The sequence below is a fragment of the Pezoporus wallicus genome, unplaced genomic scaffold (assembly GCF_028554395.1).
Source record: "Pezoporus wallicus isolate ANWC-B61680 ecotype Strahan unplaced genomic scaffold, APGP_CSIRO_Pwel_v1 contig_7722, whole genome shotgun sequence".
NCBI classification, from domain to species: Eukaryota; Metazoa; Chordata; class Aves; order Psittaciformes; family Psittacidae; genus Pezoporus; species Pezoporus wallicus.
Window position 1 is genome coordinate 436,237 of NW_026635420.1, and position 14,901 is coordinate 451,137.

Genomic DNA, 14,901 nt, shown 5'->3' on the forward strand with positions numbered 1-14,901 from the left:
AGAAGCCTGTGAAGAAATGCGGTAAATACATGAAGGAAGAAATGTTATTTATAGTTCAGATGACAGTGTGGAAGCACAGAGATCTGGTCAAATGCACCCAAATTCTGAACCAAAGGAATTTTGGAAAAAGTACTACTGTTCTGGTAAAAGGGAGAAAATCAAGCCCACCTCAAAAGATAAAAAGGATCACAGAGTTTTTTATTCCCCCAGGAAAGCAACTTTAGTGACATTTTGAACAATAGTGTCTAAATCCATTGTTTAAGATGTTTAAAAATATTTTAAATATTCATGAAAGGAATCCCACATTGTTTAAAATGGTTTATAGGTGCTGCCTATACCTTCCGTCAGATATGGTTGTAACAGTGAAACCACTATAAGGTTATTCTGATTAGCATATAACCCATGCTCTTATAGTTGCAGAGAGATCCCTACTACAGTATCTCAGGCGGGAAAAATCATCCAAGTATTTTCTCAGAATCATGGCCTGCAAGTGGAGGGTTTTTTGTTCCCTAGGGGACAGGCGTGAATGTTGGTGACAGAAAGCAAATGAAGTCTGGGATACTAATGTGAATTGTAGCACATTTCTTTTCCAGAAAACATAACTAGCTGCTTAATATTACAGAATTTACAGGGTTTAGCCTTCTATTCTTCTCTCCTTCATCTGTAACACAAAACCTCGCATATCTCATATCTGTTGAGGAGCTGCTTGCTAGGTCCACCTCTGGGCATAGCTGAGCTGCCTACAGGGCAGGTAATATGCATTTTCTCAATAGATAGATGGACCCCTTGCTGGGGCAGATGTACCAGCACTCAGCAGAGAAATATATTAGTAGATCATTGGCCTGGAGAGCTTTCATGTCAGGAGTTCCATGCTAGTACAGAAGTTGTGGCTCCTGTTATCTTTCTTAGTCAGCTCTATCAACTTTCCAGTATGTCATTGTGTTCATCCATCTCACTCTGTAGTCTGGTTTCCAAACTAGATAAACAAATGTTTCCTGAACTTCAGGTTTGAAATTCATTATAACCATTTTGCTGTAAAAAAAACACACACAAAAAAAAAAAAACAAAAAAAAAAACCCAAACAAAAAAAACAGTAAAATTAATAAGGTCTCAAAATTATGTGCAAGATCACATAGTTTTCAAGAAGAACTTGTGATACCATGTGTAAAAATTAGATGTTTCTATTAAGGTTCCTATGTTTGGGTAAGAAAAGTAATTCCCTGCAGTGTTTTCATTCCCACCCTAGATTCAAAAGATGACAAGTATGTTGTTCCTAATGAAAACCACAGCCCTGAAATGAGGTGCATATTATTCACAGAAAATGGAAAGGAGCTGGACATTCACCTCTGGGATTCACAACAGCCACTACAATAAGCAGGAAACCCTTTAAATTAAGCTAAGGTAATGCTGAAGCACAGCCCTATCTGTTTAGGGCTTCTGGAGTGCTGCATGGTAACTGGAAAGGGAAGGATGCATGAATTCTCCCTGGAGCTAGGTTCCAGAGCTTCCTCGAAGAAAAAGGTGGTGTCAGCACCAAAGTGCTGGGTATTGAGGACTTTCATCTGTAGTATAGTTTCAATATGTTCCATCTGAAAGGATAATTAGTGACTGGAGTATTCATGGTCAGTGATATCCTAGCTTCAAGTCAGGACTCTGGAAGAAAACTTGAGTGCTTTGGGAAATGCAAACTCTCAAAAATTATGACCAACATGAGAGTTTAAGAAAACAAAATCACATATTCTAATGTTTAATTTCAGGAATATCTGCATTAAAAATTAGACTAAACCCGCTACAATTAATGGAAAATAAAATATGGGCTGGTTTTTCACATATGCTATTTGGCTTTTCTTTTTAAATAGTAAAAAATCACCTGAACCTTGAATTTCTAATTTGTCAGAATCACTATAGCAGAGCTTATTATAGGGGGACTAAAATATTCTTTTCAATTAGGTTGTGGGAATACTTTTTTATGAAACCATTGTCTTGTATTTTAGAGGACAGATCTTTCTACAAGTCTAAGCTTCTCAGAATTTATCATCCTATGGTGAGAATCTAATATATAGCAGTATTAAACTATTTTTGGACTTTAACAACAGAACTAAAATAAGGGAACAAAAGTAACACACTTCACAGCCTGTTTTCACTGTCTGTATGCTGTCTTAGAATACTTAAATCATGATTTTTTACTTTTCAAAGCTATGTATTTACAGAATGGGCATCAGATAACTAGTTCATATTCTAACTTACAAGTAGTTGCTTGGAAAAGATTAATCATCTAAATATCAGGTGCAAGAAGCCAATGTATGTGTTTATTTGATAAATAAATGTATGTGTGTAATTAATAAATGCGTGTCAGCTTTTTAATTTAAAATACGTTTAGTTATATATCTAGCATTTTAAAATTGAGGTTTCTGTGTAGTACAATTTTTTTTCAGTGTTGAAATTGTTGAAAGCGTGAAAACAAATTCAGGGAAGAGATAGTCAGACACATTTACATAGTAGGTATACTAAACCTAGCTAGCCAAGATAAATACGAGATCTTGGCACTGTGTTCTGGAACCTTTATGATGTCAGACTGGTAACGAGCTCAAAATAGAGAGAGAAATGAAAGAGACAGCCAAAAGGTTCCTTAATGAAGCATATTTAGGAGGTCAGTATATTCCCCATAAAATCTGAGCCCTTTTCCATAGTTATTCTCTTCTGAAATGTTTTGGTCTGCAAGGATCTCTTCAAGCTGAGCTATTCTGTTCTCACTGTGATTTTTACAAGGGAGTGAAGGTGTGCAGAAAGCAAACTGACAGAATCTTGCTTCTGGACTTTTAGAATAGAGTCTCATCATCCTAAATCCTATAGAAAAAAGGGCTCAGATGACGTTTACATTTCGCAAATCAAACCAGCCCAACTATTTTCCAGTGTTTCTTTAAACAATATACCCTGGTCTTACCTGAAAGCTCCCCAGGTAAATACACTATGCTTTAGCTGCCTGTATATGCAGCTATTTAAGCAAGAGATGCAATTTCTCCTACTGAGTGGTCTAGGCAGGCAATTCTAGGCTTTTAGGAGAGGTTCAGAGCTTCTGCTCCTATGTCTGTTTTTTTTTTTCACCAGGAATGATGTAAACTAAGATCCATCCATAAGGGAAGAATCTGGAACATCTGTGTTGGCCCTTTTGATCTGTCTGTACTGTCCTTTAGGCTAGCCTGAAGGGATCTGAAGCTCATCTGTTTTATTTTAGACTCTTTGGACTTGCTCACCTTTTATGGCCTCTTTAAAAAGCAGTAGCAGATATTAGTCATTAGGATATATCACTGTCTGGTGCCCAGAGACCTATTTGTAAACAGAAGTTTTGTTTTTCTGATTCTGAGTAAAACTCAGAACTTTTTCCTCTCGATTTCATGCAGCAATGCAAAACAGAGAGAGATATCACTGCTGCATGACAGTCGGAAGTGAAAGGGCAGACTCAACCTTGAGTAAATATTAAAACCTGCCTTAAATGGTCTGCATGGCTGCCTGGAGGTACCAGTAGAGTATATGGTTAGAGTTAGGTACATAAACTGGACTTACTCTCTTCTTCAGGTTCTGAAGCATCAAAATTTTACCTTTTCTCTAGTCACCATGAAACAGATTTAAGTGCCTGTTTTAGATAAACTGATTGTCCTTTGGATCAAGACGCCTAACATTTCACTAAAGTACCACGCTAACTGGGCACATTGGACTGCAGCCTTTGCTAAATAGAGCAATCCACAGGGTCAGTGAATTAGTCCTGCTTGTAGTATACTCCTGGGTTTGCTGGGGATGAACCATACACGTGCTTGATGGTTAACAGACCTTGCCTTGTGTTAAATCTGAGACATATGGCAGCCATTACTGAAAGAAAAAAGTGCATTTTTTCACTGTCAGCAACTTCGATGCTGAAAGAGAACAACAGCTCTTACAGCACTCCCAGTTGTCCACATCTCCTCCCAGTGAGTCTTTCTAGTCTATCTCTTTAGCCCTTCTAGACTTAAGCTTGTGGGCTCTTCTAATCTCAAACACGAACATCAGTCTGCTCAAGGAGATGTTACCACCCTCTGAGGTTTTTGGTGCTCCTCACTTTTTGATTTTTTTTTTCTAATACAGATTCTTTTATTACACTGATTAACAACGTGGACTGCCATATGGAGACATATGGAGCAAAAGTCCTGTAAGGGCTTGAGATATCTTCCTCAAACTAGACTACTCCCAACAGTATGTTTTAAAAGGTCTCCAAAATTCAGAGAGGAGACTTTCACAGTATTTTTACTGTAATAACTTTTCTACTTCCTTTCATTGTTATGCAAATACATTGCATACTGTTACTTTTGGGGAGGTTGCTCATGGTCTCAGGAGCAGTTTATGTTTCAATGATATTTGCCTTTGCTCAGCTTCACAAGCTAAAAATTACCTCATTACTACAAATTCCTAGTCCTCTCTTACTGAAATAATTAAAAGAAATAAAGCCCTGGGAAGTGTTTCAGATTGGATACTCAAAACAAAAACCTCCCAAACCATTAGTCATTTTTTAAAAATCCTGGCTGTGGTCCTGTATCAGCTTGTAAAACTTTATCACCATATATTGCACCCTTTAAATAATAAATGGTACACCAGATCATAGAGGACTGAACAAAACAAATGCATGACTGAGTATATGTGTATAATATTGAAGGTTTCTGGAAAGCAAACCTTTCTGCAAGGTCTACTTGGGCACCCAAGCAACCACTTGTTCCTGCAGAAATCTTTTCAAAATTTTTGAGCGCACATAAGAATACATATTAGAGTAGTTGCATTGTTTTTTCCTGATTTTGAAGATATTTCTTGTCATTTTTTTCTGGTCTTTGTTTGCATCAGGAGAAATGAAAACTCACATTATTGAGAAAGTCTTAACAAATGTTTTTGTTGTTTTCTTTTCCTAGTGAAGAACTGCTTCTGTGAATGGGCTAGCAGGTTATGTGCTTGATAAGGATACCTGTCCTCTAAATCCACAAAGGGTAGACTGTGGTGTGCCTCTCTCTTGCTGAAGAGTAGTACATACAAAAAGTCCCACTGCCTATCACAAGGTGACTTCTGTGTTAATATAATGAACATCTGAACATGATTAGAAGGTTAAAGGGTAAATTCAGACCTCCATGAAGCATAAGATAAATCACTCTTTCTTTTTTTTTTTTGTTAAATGTGCAACATCTGGCAACTTGCATTTAAGTGTGTCACAACGTATCTACCACCAGGACTCGCCATTTTAAATCCTTCAGTGTAACATCTGTGAATGTCTTGGCTCGTTCTTTAACGGTAAGCACACCTGAGTGCCTCCATATTCTCCCTACACATGCTGAAAATTTAGCATAGATGCAAAATATTACACTGCCTGGCTTTTACAATAATCATAGATCTACTTTTCATGGTGAAGCCTCTTTAAATTGCTTACAACTTAACACACAAGTATTTTAACCTTCATACAAGGGTGCCTCTGTCTCTTCCCACTTCTCTTCTGAGGACTCCAGCTGAAAAGCCTCCTCATCATGCATGTGTGGTATCACGTCTTCTGTGGGAGGTCAAAGAAGAAGTTTTAAGCCCAGGTGTTTAGAGTCATATTCACAATGAAAAGGTTGATACATCACGTCTAATTTTTATGCTTATAATTAGTACATCTCTTTAAAGCTAGAGCCTTTATTTTTAGGTATAAATTGATTTCATCTAATTTAAACCTTTTGAGTATTTAGTTTAGTATTCATGAAGGAATCAGTTTTAAACCTGGCTTATACGACAGCTCTAATAATCTCCAAGAAATGCTGAAGGGTCTGTAGTTCTAGCAGAATGAAACACTTACTTAAGCACTGGGGTTTTTAAGCACACACTTAAGCCCTGTAAAAATTACTGGTACTATATATTTCCTAAACAAAAACCAAAGTAGTACAAACATACACTTATGAAAAAAAATATTATGACTTATTTAACATTAGACTTGCTTAAGTCAGTGAAAGCTGCCCCTGTACTTAAGGGTTGCTTTCCTTCTTTTGATTACTTATCTTATTACTTTTGTTTATTTCTAGAATTCTTCTGAGATATTTTTAGTTTAGGAAACAAAGTATTAAACATTACAAAATATGTGGATAGAGATTTTTATTCCTAAAATGTTAGATGAAACTGAATTAAAATAATTATATAATTTAGTTTTAAAACTAATATAAACTTATAAAAGGTACCAAGATATATTTTCTGTTTTCAGTATCTTCATTAGTTTTTTTCCTTAAAATACATATGGCTATTGTTCTGGCTTTGAACATGGCTGGTTTTCCTGATATTAAGTTGTAGCTTTAAGTTTAAACTAAAAAAGAAAACAAAAATCTTCCAAAATACTTAATATGAGAAATATGTGTCTTTGCCTTGAATAGCAAGTTGGCTGGAAAGGGTTTACTTTAGATCAATGATCAGCCAAGTTCATTAATTTGTACCTTGGTAATTAAAACCAGACCTTACTGCAGGAGGCACTGGAGAGTATGAGAACTTTGTAGAAATTTATGTAAATCTCTCTCAAGAAAAAGGAAAACATATGGTTTAATTTTTTAATGAAAATAAGTTATTAAAAAATTCTTAGCAAATGTTTTGCTATCTCCTTCTCCTAATCAAGAATTTTCTTTAAATGTCATGGCAGCATCTGCATTTGATAAAAATCAAATAAAATATTTCCCTAGAAACAGATGGCACTGTTTTTAATTCTCTGTGGCCAGTTCAGTTATTATGAGAATGAATTATGATGCAAGTGAGGTTTGCATGTAAAGTATCTTTTGACACAAATTTTGAATAAAGGTACATTTTGTGTTACCTGTTTCAGCTAGACCAGTTCATCTCATCAACTAAACTGTAAGAAACAGATATCTTCAGCTCTGTGGCAGCTTATTATTAAAGTCAGGATTTCCTGTCTTTTCCTGCCTAGGTGCTGAGGTGCCTTAGTTATTTTAGGGGTTAAAAGCTGTAGCCACTGATGCGTATATATTAGGCTGTATTCATAGAACACGGCTTGTAGCCTGACTCAAGCTATTACAGTCTGACAACAGTGACCAATAGAAAGAAAAGGAGATCCAAGAAAGCTGAGGTAAGCCCAAACTCTGAAGAAATGTCAAATTAGAGACAATAGCTAATAAGGTGTATATGGTAATACATCAGGGAATACTAGCACGTGCGTCAAGTTTTATATGCTATTAATACTTGGGAGGACAGGAAGTTAACATAGAGGTTAGCAGCCAAAAAGCTGCAAATTTACAGTGATTTCTAACTGGCTTCAGATAGCTCCAGGAACTTGACTAACAAGGTAAATTACTTTACATTCTTTTTTAAAAATGCTATTAAAGTTATGAATATTTACATAGAGAGAAGGTGCCATTTCACTGTGTAAACTGGAGATGTTATTCTTTAGAAACATTTTATTTGTCCTTTTTTTGGAATGTTTCCAGATAGCAATTTCTGAGGCTAGAAGGTCTGTAGGATTTTGCACTTGTTACTGCTAATAATGTTGAAAACTATAAAATGCGTACATATATGTATCAACTTAAATGAGCTTTTAACCTTACTGGTTCATTAATCCTTTTAATACGTTTGTTTTTTGTTTTTTTTTTTTTTTTGCCAACACTAGACTCCTAATTTTGACTAGAAATTTCAGCTATCAATCTCTTACCTCTGCAAGCAAAATGCTTGCTAATCTTCATCAGGAAGCAAGCAGGTTAACAGAGTTTGTGAAGCACTTGTTTTGTGCTGCACAAATATTTCTTTCTGGAGTAAATTATCATTGATTATTCTGTTCGCCCTTTAAGGGTGGAACAAGCTAAACAAAGCAAATAATTAAGTAAGTAAAAGAGATACAAGATGCGTGAATGCATATGATATAATTTAGCTAGGACTTACTTTTTGTGTTATTTAGATCAGGCATTTGTTCTGGCTGTTTGCTTTAGAGAAAGAAATTCGTAACTTTGGATATGAGAGTGAATGCAGGAGGAAAATGGATTACTCAAACATATTCCCTCTAAGCTTTTTAAGAACATGTCCAACAAACAGCTGTTAAAACAGTCTTTGATCTTTCACTTCTCTGTGATGAGAAAGGACCCTGGAAAATCTGATCCAGATGACATTAGAATTTGAAAGGAAAAACAGAAAAGAGTGTATGATTAATTTTAAAAGGAGAAACACTGAGTATAACAGTATTTATATCATCATGGTATTGATAGCTTTACTGAAAATGGCACATTATATAGAGTAATGTATAGCTTTATACAGGAAAAACAAATTTATACGAAACAGTGATTTAATGTCAGGAAAACGATGCTTGCTTTCATGATCTTTGAAATGACATTTGCATGAATATCAGTTAAACTGGTAGCCAATGTGGAGTCTAAGTTGAATCAGGAAAATGTTCTTCAACATATAGCACTGAAATTTATATATCTCTTATATTTCTGATCAGTTTTTTTCCTTAGCATACCATAAGTAATATCGCAGATGACAGAATTTGGCTGTTTACAAAGTACTATTTTCTATTTAATATTGGTTTGTTAATCTAATCTAGCATGCTGTTAGAGAGTTCTGTTGAGAGTTGGCTAACTGTTTTTTTTCCCTTCCAAGGCAAATAATGACTCTAAAAGTCTGTACAAGCCTTTTGATCTTATTCTTATTCAATTCTGCATGGACTCGAATTGTGAGGCAAGTTTATGATGAGCTGGACCCTGAGCACTGGTCTCGCTACACTTCTGAGTGTCCACGAGAGTGCTTTTGTCCTCCTAGTTTCCCCAATGCATTATATTGTGATAACAAAGGACTTAAAGAAATACCTGCAATCCCAGCAAGAATTTGGTACCTCTATCTTCAAAACAATCTAATTGAAACAATTTCAGAGAAGTCTTTTGTGAATGCCACTTATCTGAGATGGATAAATCTGAACAAGAATAAGATCACCAACAGTGGAATTGAGAGTGGTGTACTGAGCAAGCTGAAAAGGCTGCTTTACTTATTCCTTGAAGATAACGAATTGGAGGAAGTGCCTGCCCCATTACCAGTGGGCCTGGAACAGCTAAGACTGGCTAGAAACAGAATCTCCAGAATCCCAGAAGGAGCCTTCAGCAACTTGGAAAACCTTACTATGTTAGATCTGCACCAGAACAGTTTGTTGGACAGCGCTCTTCAAAGCAACACATTCCAAGGACTCAACAATCTCATGCAACTCAACATAGCAAAAAATTCACTCAAGAAAATGCCTTTAAGCATCCCAGCTAACACACTGCAGTTGTTTTTGGACAACAACTCCATTGAAGTGATACCAGAAAACTACTTCAGTGCAATACCCAAAGTGACTTTCCTCAGGCTGAACTACAATAAATTATCTGATGATGGTATTCCCCCAAATGGGTTTAATGTTTCATCTATCCTAGATCTACAGCTGTCTCACAACCAGCTCACTAAAATTCCACCAATCAATGCTCATCTAGAGCACCTTCACCTTGACCACAACAGAATCAAAAGTAAGTGTGTATTGTCAATGTGGGATCCTACCAAGACAGTTATTTTAAAATGTTTATATAACCACAAAAAAAAATGCTCATTTAAATAAAAAAGTTGAAATGTGCTGTAGATTATAGGAAGAAGACAAAGAGGACCTCCCACAGGCCAGTTTTCAAGTCAGGTCTAAGATATGACAACCAAATATGTGCATGGAACTAATACCATACGTAAAAAAATGTTCGTATGCATACAGATAAACCACTTTGCAAGCAGATTAGAAATATGTGGGGATTAAGGAGAATTTGTGCATTCACATTTCACTGTATACATGCCAGTAACTATTTTGTAGAAACAAATTAATTATGCACAGAAGAGGCAGGAACAAAAAAGCAAGAAACAACAACTAAAAAGTGAGTGCCACAAATGAGGATATTCAATCCACATCTGTATTGACTGTCAGATTTTCAAAATTCCTGCACCTTAGGGACTCCATTAAACTTACAGAACTGCTGTATGCTCAGTTTTGAGTATCTCTCTGTCCACCTAAAGTAGTAGAACTCTTAATGTGATGCACCCTTAAGAGAGAATACAATGTTGCCTGTAGTCAACAAAATCTATTTTAAATATGAATAATTAGAATGTGGATATTGAACATTTTAGGCTTGAATATATTCTTCATACTTTGCTTTTTCATGAAAAATGTAGCCTGTTCAGTTTAAGAAGTGTTTTGTGTCTAGGTAGTATTTAAAGGACTGCCAAATTATCTTCCTTTACTAAGTAAGTTAAAAAGAAGTTAAAACCATGAAAATCAGCCTCCGAAGTATGTCCAAACTCAAATCCTGTTTTCCAATGACACATAGGTACCCACAAGCATAAATCAGAGTAGTTTTCCACAAGCCTCATATTTCTTAATGACTTTACCACTTTTCAAAATTAATCACTATCTTAAGCACAACACTGTTCTTAATTAAAAATGAAGTCTTTACTGTTAATAACTATTTATAAAGTAGCACAGAAACATTTAAAAAGGCAACCTGACACTTTAAATGAAATGCAGATATTATATATTTTATCACAAAATATATTTGTTCAAGAGGTAAGTGATAATGACACCATCTCCAGGAGACACTGCTCTAATAGACAATATCTCAAAGGGCCTTCAGGATTGCAAACAAGGAATGTGATTCCATCAGGCAAGAGTAATAAAATGTGGCATTAATTCTGCAGATTGTTTTTGTCTTCTTAAACCCTGGAAGTTCATGATCAATCATACTTTAAGATAGCCAACGTAAATGATTTGAGAAAAATAGCTGTAAAATCCTGGGTCTGGTTTCTCTGCAAAGGAGTCTTCCTAAGGGCTTACTTTTATGTGTGCAGAACAAGCCCTTTTTACAGTACTAATTGTCAGATACCCCTGTACACCTGCCAATTGCTGCTTTATTTTCTCTTGGCAGCTCACAGTTACACTGCTGGCACTCCAAGCTCTAGAACATCAAAAGTTCTATGTTAATTGCATTTGCCTGCTTTAAAATCAGTTCTTCACATAAGTCCAAGGCCTTATTCCTCCAGAAAAAAATTATAAAGATATAAGGCAATATCCTGAAGCCCAGTGAAATCAGTGATGGCCTCATCAGTGGTCTCAGTGGAACCAGGGCTTCTCCTGTGGTCTCTACCCTAAGAATCAAAATGTGCAGACTATAAAAAAAAAAAAAAAGGCAAACTTAAAATTTGGAAGCAAAATCAACATAAACTTTAAATTATTTATGGCTACAACTCACCACACTTGCTCCATTTAATTTTAGTTTTCTTTTTTTTAAACATATTTTCTTAAGCAGGAGGGTCAGGGCAATCCATCTACATGTTGACAATTCACCCTACCTGTTTATTTATGAGATATACAGGTGAGGCTATGGGGAGACGTCAAATGATGAAAAAGGGAGTGTTAGAGGAAATAAAAAGAGGAGAAGGCATGAAACGATGTGGAGAGTGAGCCAGGGTAAGCAGGTGGTGTTACAGTGCTATCAAAGGAGTGGTAAAAAGAAGTGGGCAGTAACTTCCCCTAGAGGAACACCAGGAGTTTGGGGTATGTCCTCTGAGATAGTACTATACTATCTTAGAGAAAGGGAAAAGTCCTTGGGCCAAGTAGCAGTGCCAGTCTGTCAGAATCCATTATAGGATGTTGAAAAGAAATGGCTGAAGTTACAGAACCTGACTTACTGTCAGACCTCTCTGCTATTGGACGGTACTAGCTTCTTTGCTAGAAGAGCCCAGAAAGGTAAAGATTTCCTGCCTGATCTGTGGCTGCTGCACTCAAATATTATGTGTCAAGGAGAAGGGGAGTCCAAATATTTGAGCTGGATTACAGTAAGTGCAGCTAGATGTTGCAAGAATAGAACAGAAATACGCTCGCACTCATATGTCAGAATGTATCTACCTTCTTGCCGAACTTATTTTCTGAATGTTTCTAAATTATGACTTTTACTGGAAAAGAAACAATATCTTCTGTGTTCAGATGTGTTCTTCAGCAGACGTGCTGTTAGCCATTAATGAGAACCTCTTCTGCAGTTTGCCCCTACAGCAGCTCAAGTCTGAGTTTTAACTATTACACCATTTAACAATACTGTTGACAACAGGTGGAATTCATCTTATTTGAATTAATGATCCTAGATTTTTGCATCTAGTTTGGACTACTGATACAGACTATCTTCTCAATTAATGGAAAGACATACATAATTCTAGAGGGAAAATCAACCCTTCTTAAGGAGATGTGAACCACCATTTGGAAGTGTTCATCTCTCTCCAGAGTTTATAAAAAGAGTCTAAATGGTTTACTTATAATGACATTTACCCTCTACATAGATCAGTCTAGGTAGGGTGAATTGTAAACATGTAGATAGGTTGCCCTGACCCTCCTGATTAAGCAAAATTCAGCGGTCTACTTATGAACAGGATAACAAGGGAAGAGCAGAGTGGGAGGCTTTCACTCATCTGGTAGCTTGGGTAGGGTTCACTGTTCATGGGAAGAGAATAATAACCCAAAGTACTTCATACCACACATCATCAGGAAGTTACTTCTTCATAGGTGGCCTGTGGTTAGATAACTGCTTCCTCACTTTAAGATTGGAGTAATTAATCCAGTGAAAACTTGTGGAGTGGGATAACTTTTTAGTCAGAGAACACAGAGCTTTAGAACACATCTTGTCCCCTAAGGACAGCAATACTGACCTGAAGAGGCAGATATTGAGTCACTTATAAAATGTTAATAACTGCTTTAATAATAAAACCTCACTCTCCAGCTTCCTGCTTCAGACATAAAAATAAGTTGTAGTTTGTTTCTTCCAAGAATATCAAGTGCTTTACAAACACTAAACAAGTTTCACAACATAGACAAGGACATTTTGATATCATGGATATAATAAACGTTTTAGGCCTTGGCCAACTGGATGTATTTGTCTGATTTCCATGGCAAAGATAAAGTCCATTTCCAAGATGTTTCAAGCATCTTGTCAGTTTTTCAAAATACAATTTTTTTTAATTTAAAAAAACTAAACAACCCAACCCAAAAGAAACCAATCAAACAAAAACTAAAACCATGGCAGTTTTTATTTATTAACAGTTAACTAATTTGTGGTATTGTAATCAAAAACTGTATGCATATTATCATTTCTAAATATATGGGGAGAAAAGTTTTTGTAAAAAGCTTTCCTTTTCTTATTTATGGGCTTAAAAAAAAAACCCAAACAAACCAAAACTGTGCTCAAATAAATCTGTTATGCACACATTCTTCATGCAACCACTTTTTGCAGGTGATCTGGGCACAACAAGATCCTCAGGCAGTCAGACCAATAATTAAATGCCATAATTTTGTCAACGGAATCTGACATCTTTCATAATAAAGCACCACTCTAGTGTTTTCTAGAATAAGGCCATTTTAAGGCTGAAATAGGGCAGCAGCAGCCTCACTAAGACAAAATATGAGAAGAATTTTAGGCAATTGACAGTGCAGAAGTAACTTAGGGGACACTATGTAAAGAACCCAATCTATTCAACTCTTATAAAACAGGTAACAATTTAAGCCATAGTTTCACATTTTATCTGAATTGTAACAAGCTTTGTGTTATTTATAAAGTATTTTAAGGACTTGGCTTTCAGATTATGAAGAGAAATATCCCACTGCGCTCATTATATTCCCACAGTTAAAACCAACTGTACTGAAGAATTTGAGAGAACAGGAAAGTACAGATGTTAAAAGTTTCAGACATTATATAAAAAGCTCCTCTGATTCAATATTGCGATTATTTTGAAGGCAAGCTATTCGGTGGAGAGTATTATCTGCTAAAATTAATGTATTGTAATTGCAGTAAGATGTTCAAAATCCATCAGCATTAACCTTGCTTTGCTCTTTCTGAGGGCAGAGAGCTATTTCTCAATGAATATTTACCCAATAGTTGTCTAAATTAGAATCTCCTCTCCAAGGTAAAACTATGCATCCAGTGGCCTTCATTCGCGATTCCATTATGTTAAATATTGTGATTCAATGATCTAGATTACATTATGCTAAGATGCTCTCTTGCTTGATCAAAAAAGCAATTTGTTATTGATTCAGTATTTTCCAACTCTGATAGGAGAAATTGTCTCCCTTACAAATATCATTGGAAGCCTGTTTTATTTGTTTTCTTAATGAACTTTGTCATCATGAGCCTTTCCCATGAAAATTACCTAACATGTTGATCTATATTTTCAGGTGTCAATGGTACTCAAATATGCCCAGTCTCAATTGCTATAGCAGAAGACCATGGTTTTTATGGCAACATCCCTCGCCTCCGATACCTTCGCCTGGATGGTAATGAAATTCAACCTCCAATCCCACTGGACATCATGATATGCTTCCGACTACTTCAAGCTGTTGTCATATAAAGATATCACAGTGTCACTTTTGTACTGTAAGAGTGCTAAAATACAAGTATTGCTGGTATCAAACTCATCAAGAAGTAACAGCTTTATTTTGACTTTAACTTTTTTCCTTCTTCGCATCTTTTCTACAACTGGAATGTAGTTCTTTCAGAAGAGATTTTGGATGTACATGAAACATTTGCTTAATGCTTTACCTAAGAATTCCTAATGCAAATATATTGAAAGTCATCTGTGTAAGACCCCAGATATTCCAAAGCAAATTCTTGTCTACTCCATCTTTTTTTGTCAAGTGTTACACTATCCTGTTCATATCATTGCTACAGACAAATTCTATTTCCTCAATTTCTTACGTAGTAACTAACACAGTGAATTTAAGCGCACTTAGCTAAATACATATGCTAGAAAATTATGAGTTGCATGACTACTACTTATCAGAATTTCCACTGTCTTTTTTAAGATAGTGACTAATGGAGAGCAACCACTTAA

At 35.8% G+C, this 14,901-nt stretch overlaps 1 protein-coding gene across 1 annotated transcript in view; it reads left to right on the forward strand.

Annotated features, from left to right (window-relative positions):
- Positions 1-14,433, forward strand: part of LOC130607087 (keratocan) — a 29,317-nt gene extending 14,884 nt beyond the window's left edge. The window contains exons 4-5 of the mRNA XM_057423900.1: positions 8,629-9,521; positions 14,246-14,433. Coding sequence (XP_057279883.1) covers positions 8,629-9,521; positions 14,246-14,418 — 1,066 coding nt within the window. The 3' untranslated portion in view covers positions 14,419-14,433. The remainder of the gene's footprint in view (positions 1-8,628; positions 9,522-14,245) is intronic.
- Positions 14,434-14,901: the final 468 nt, after the last annotated feature.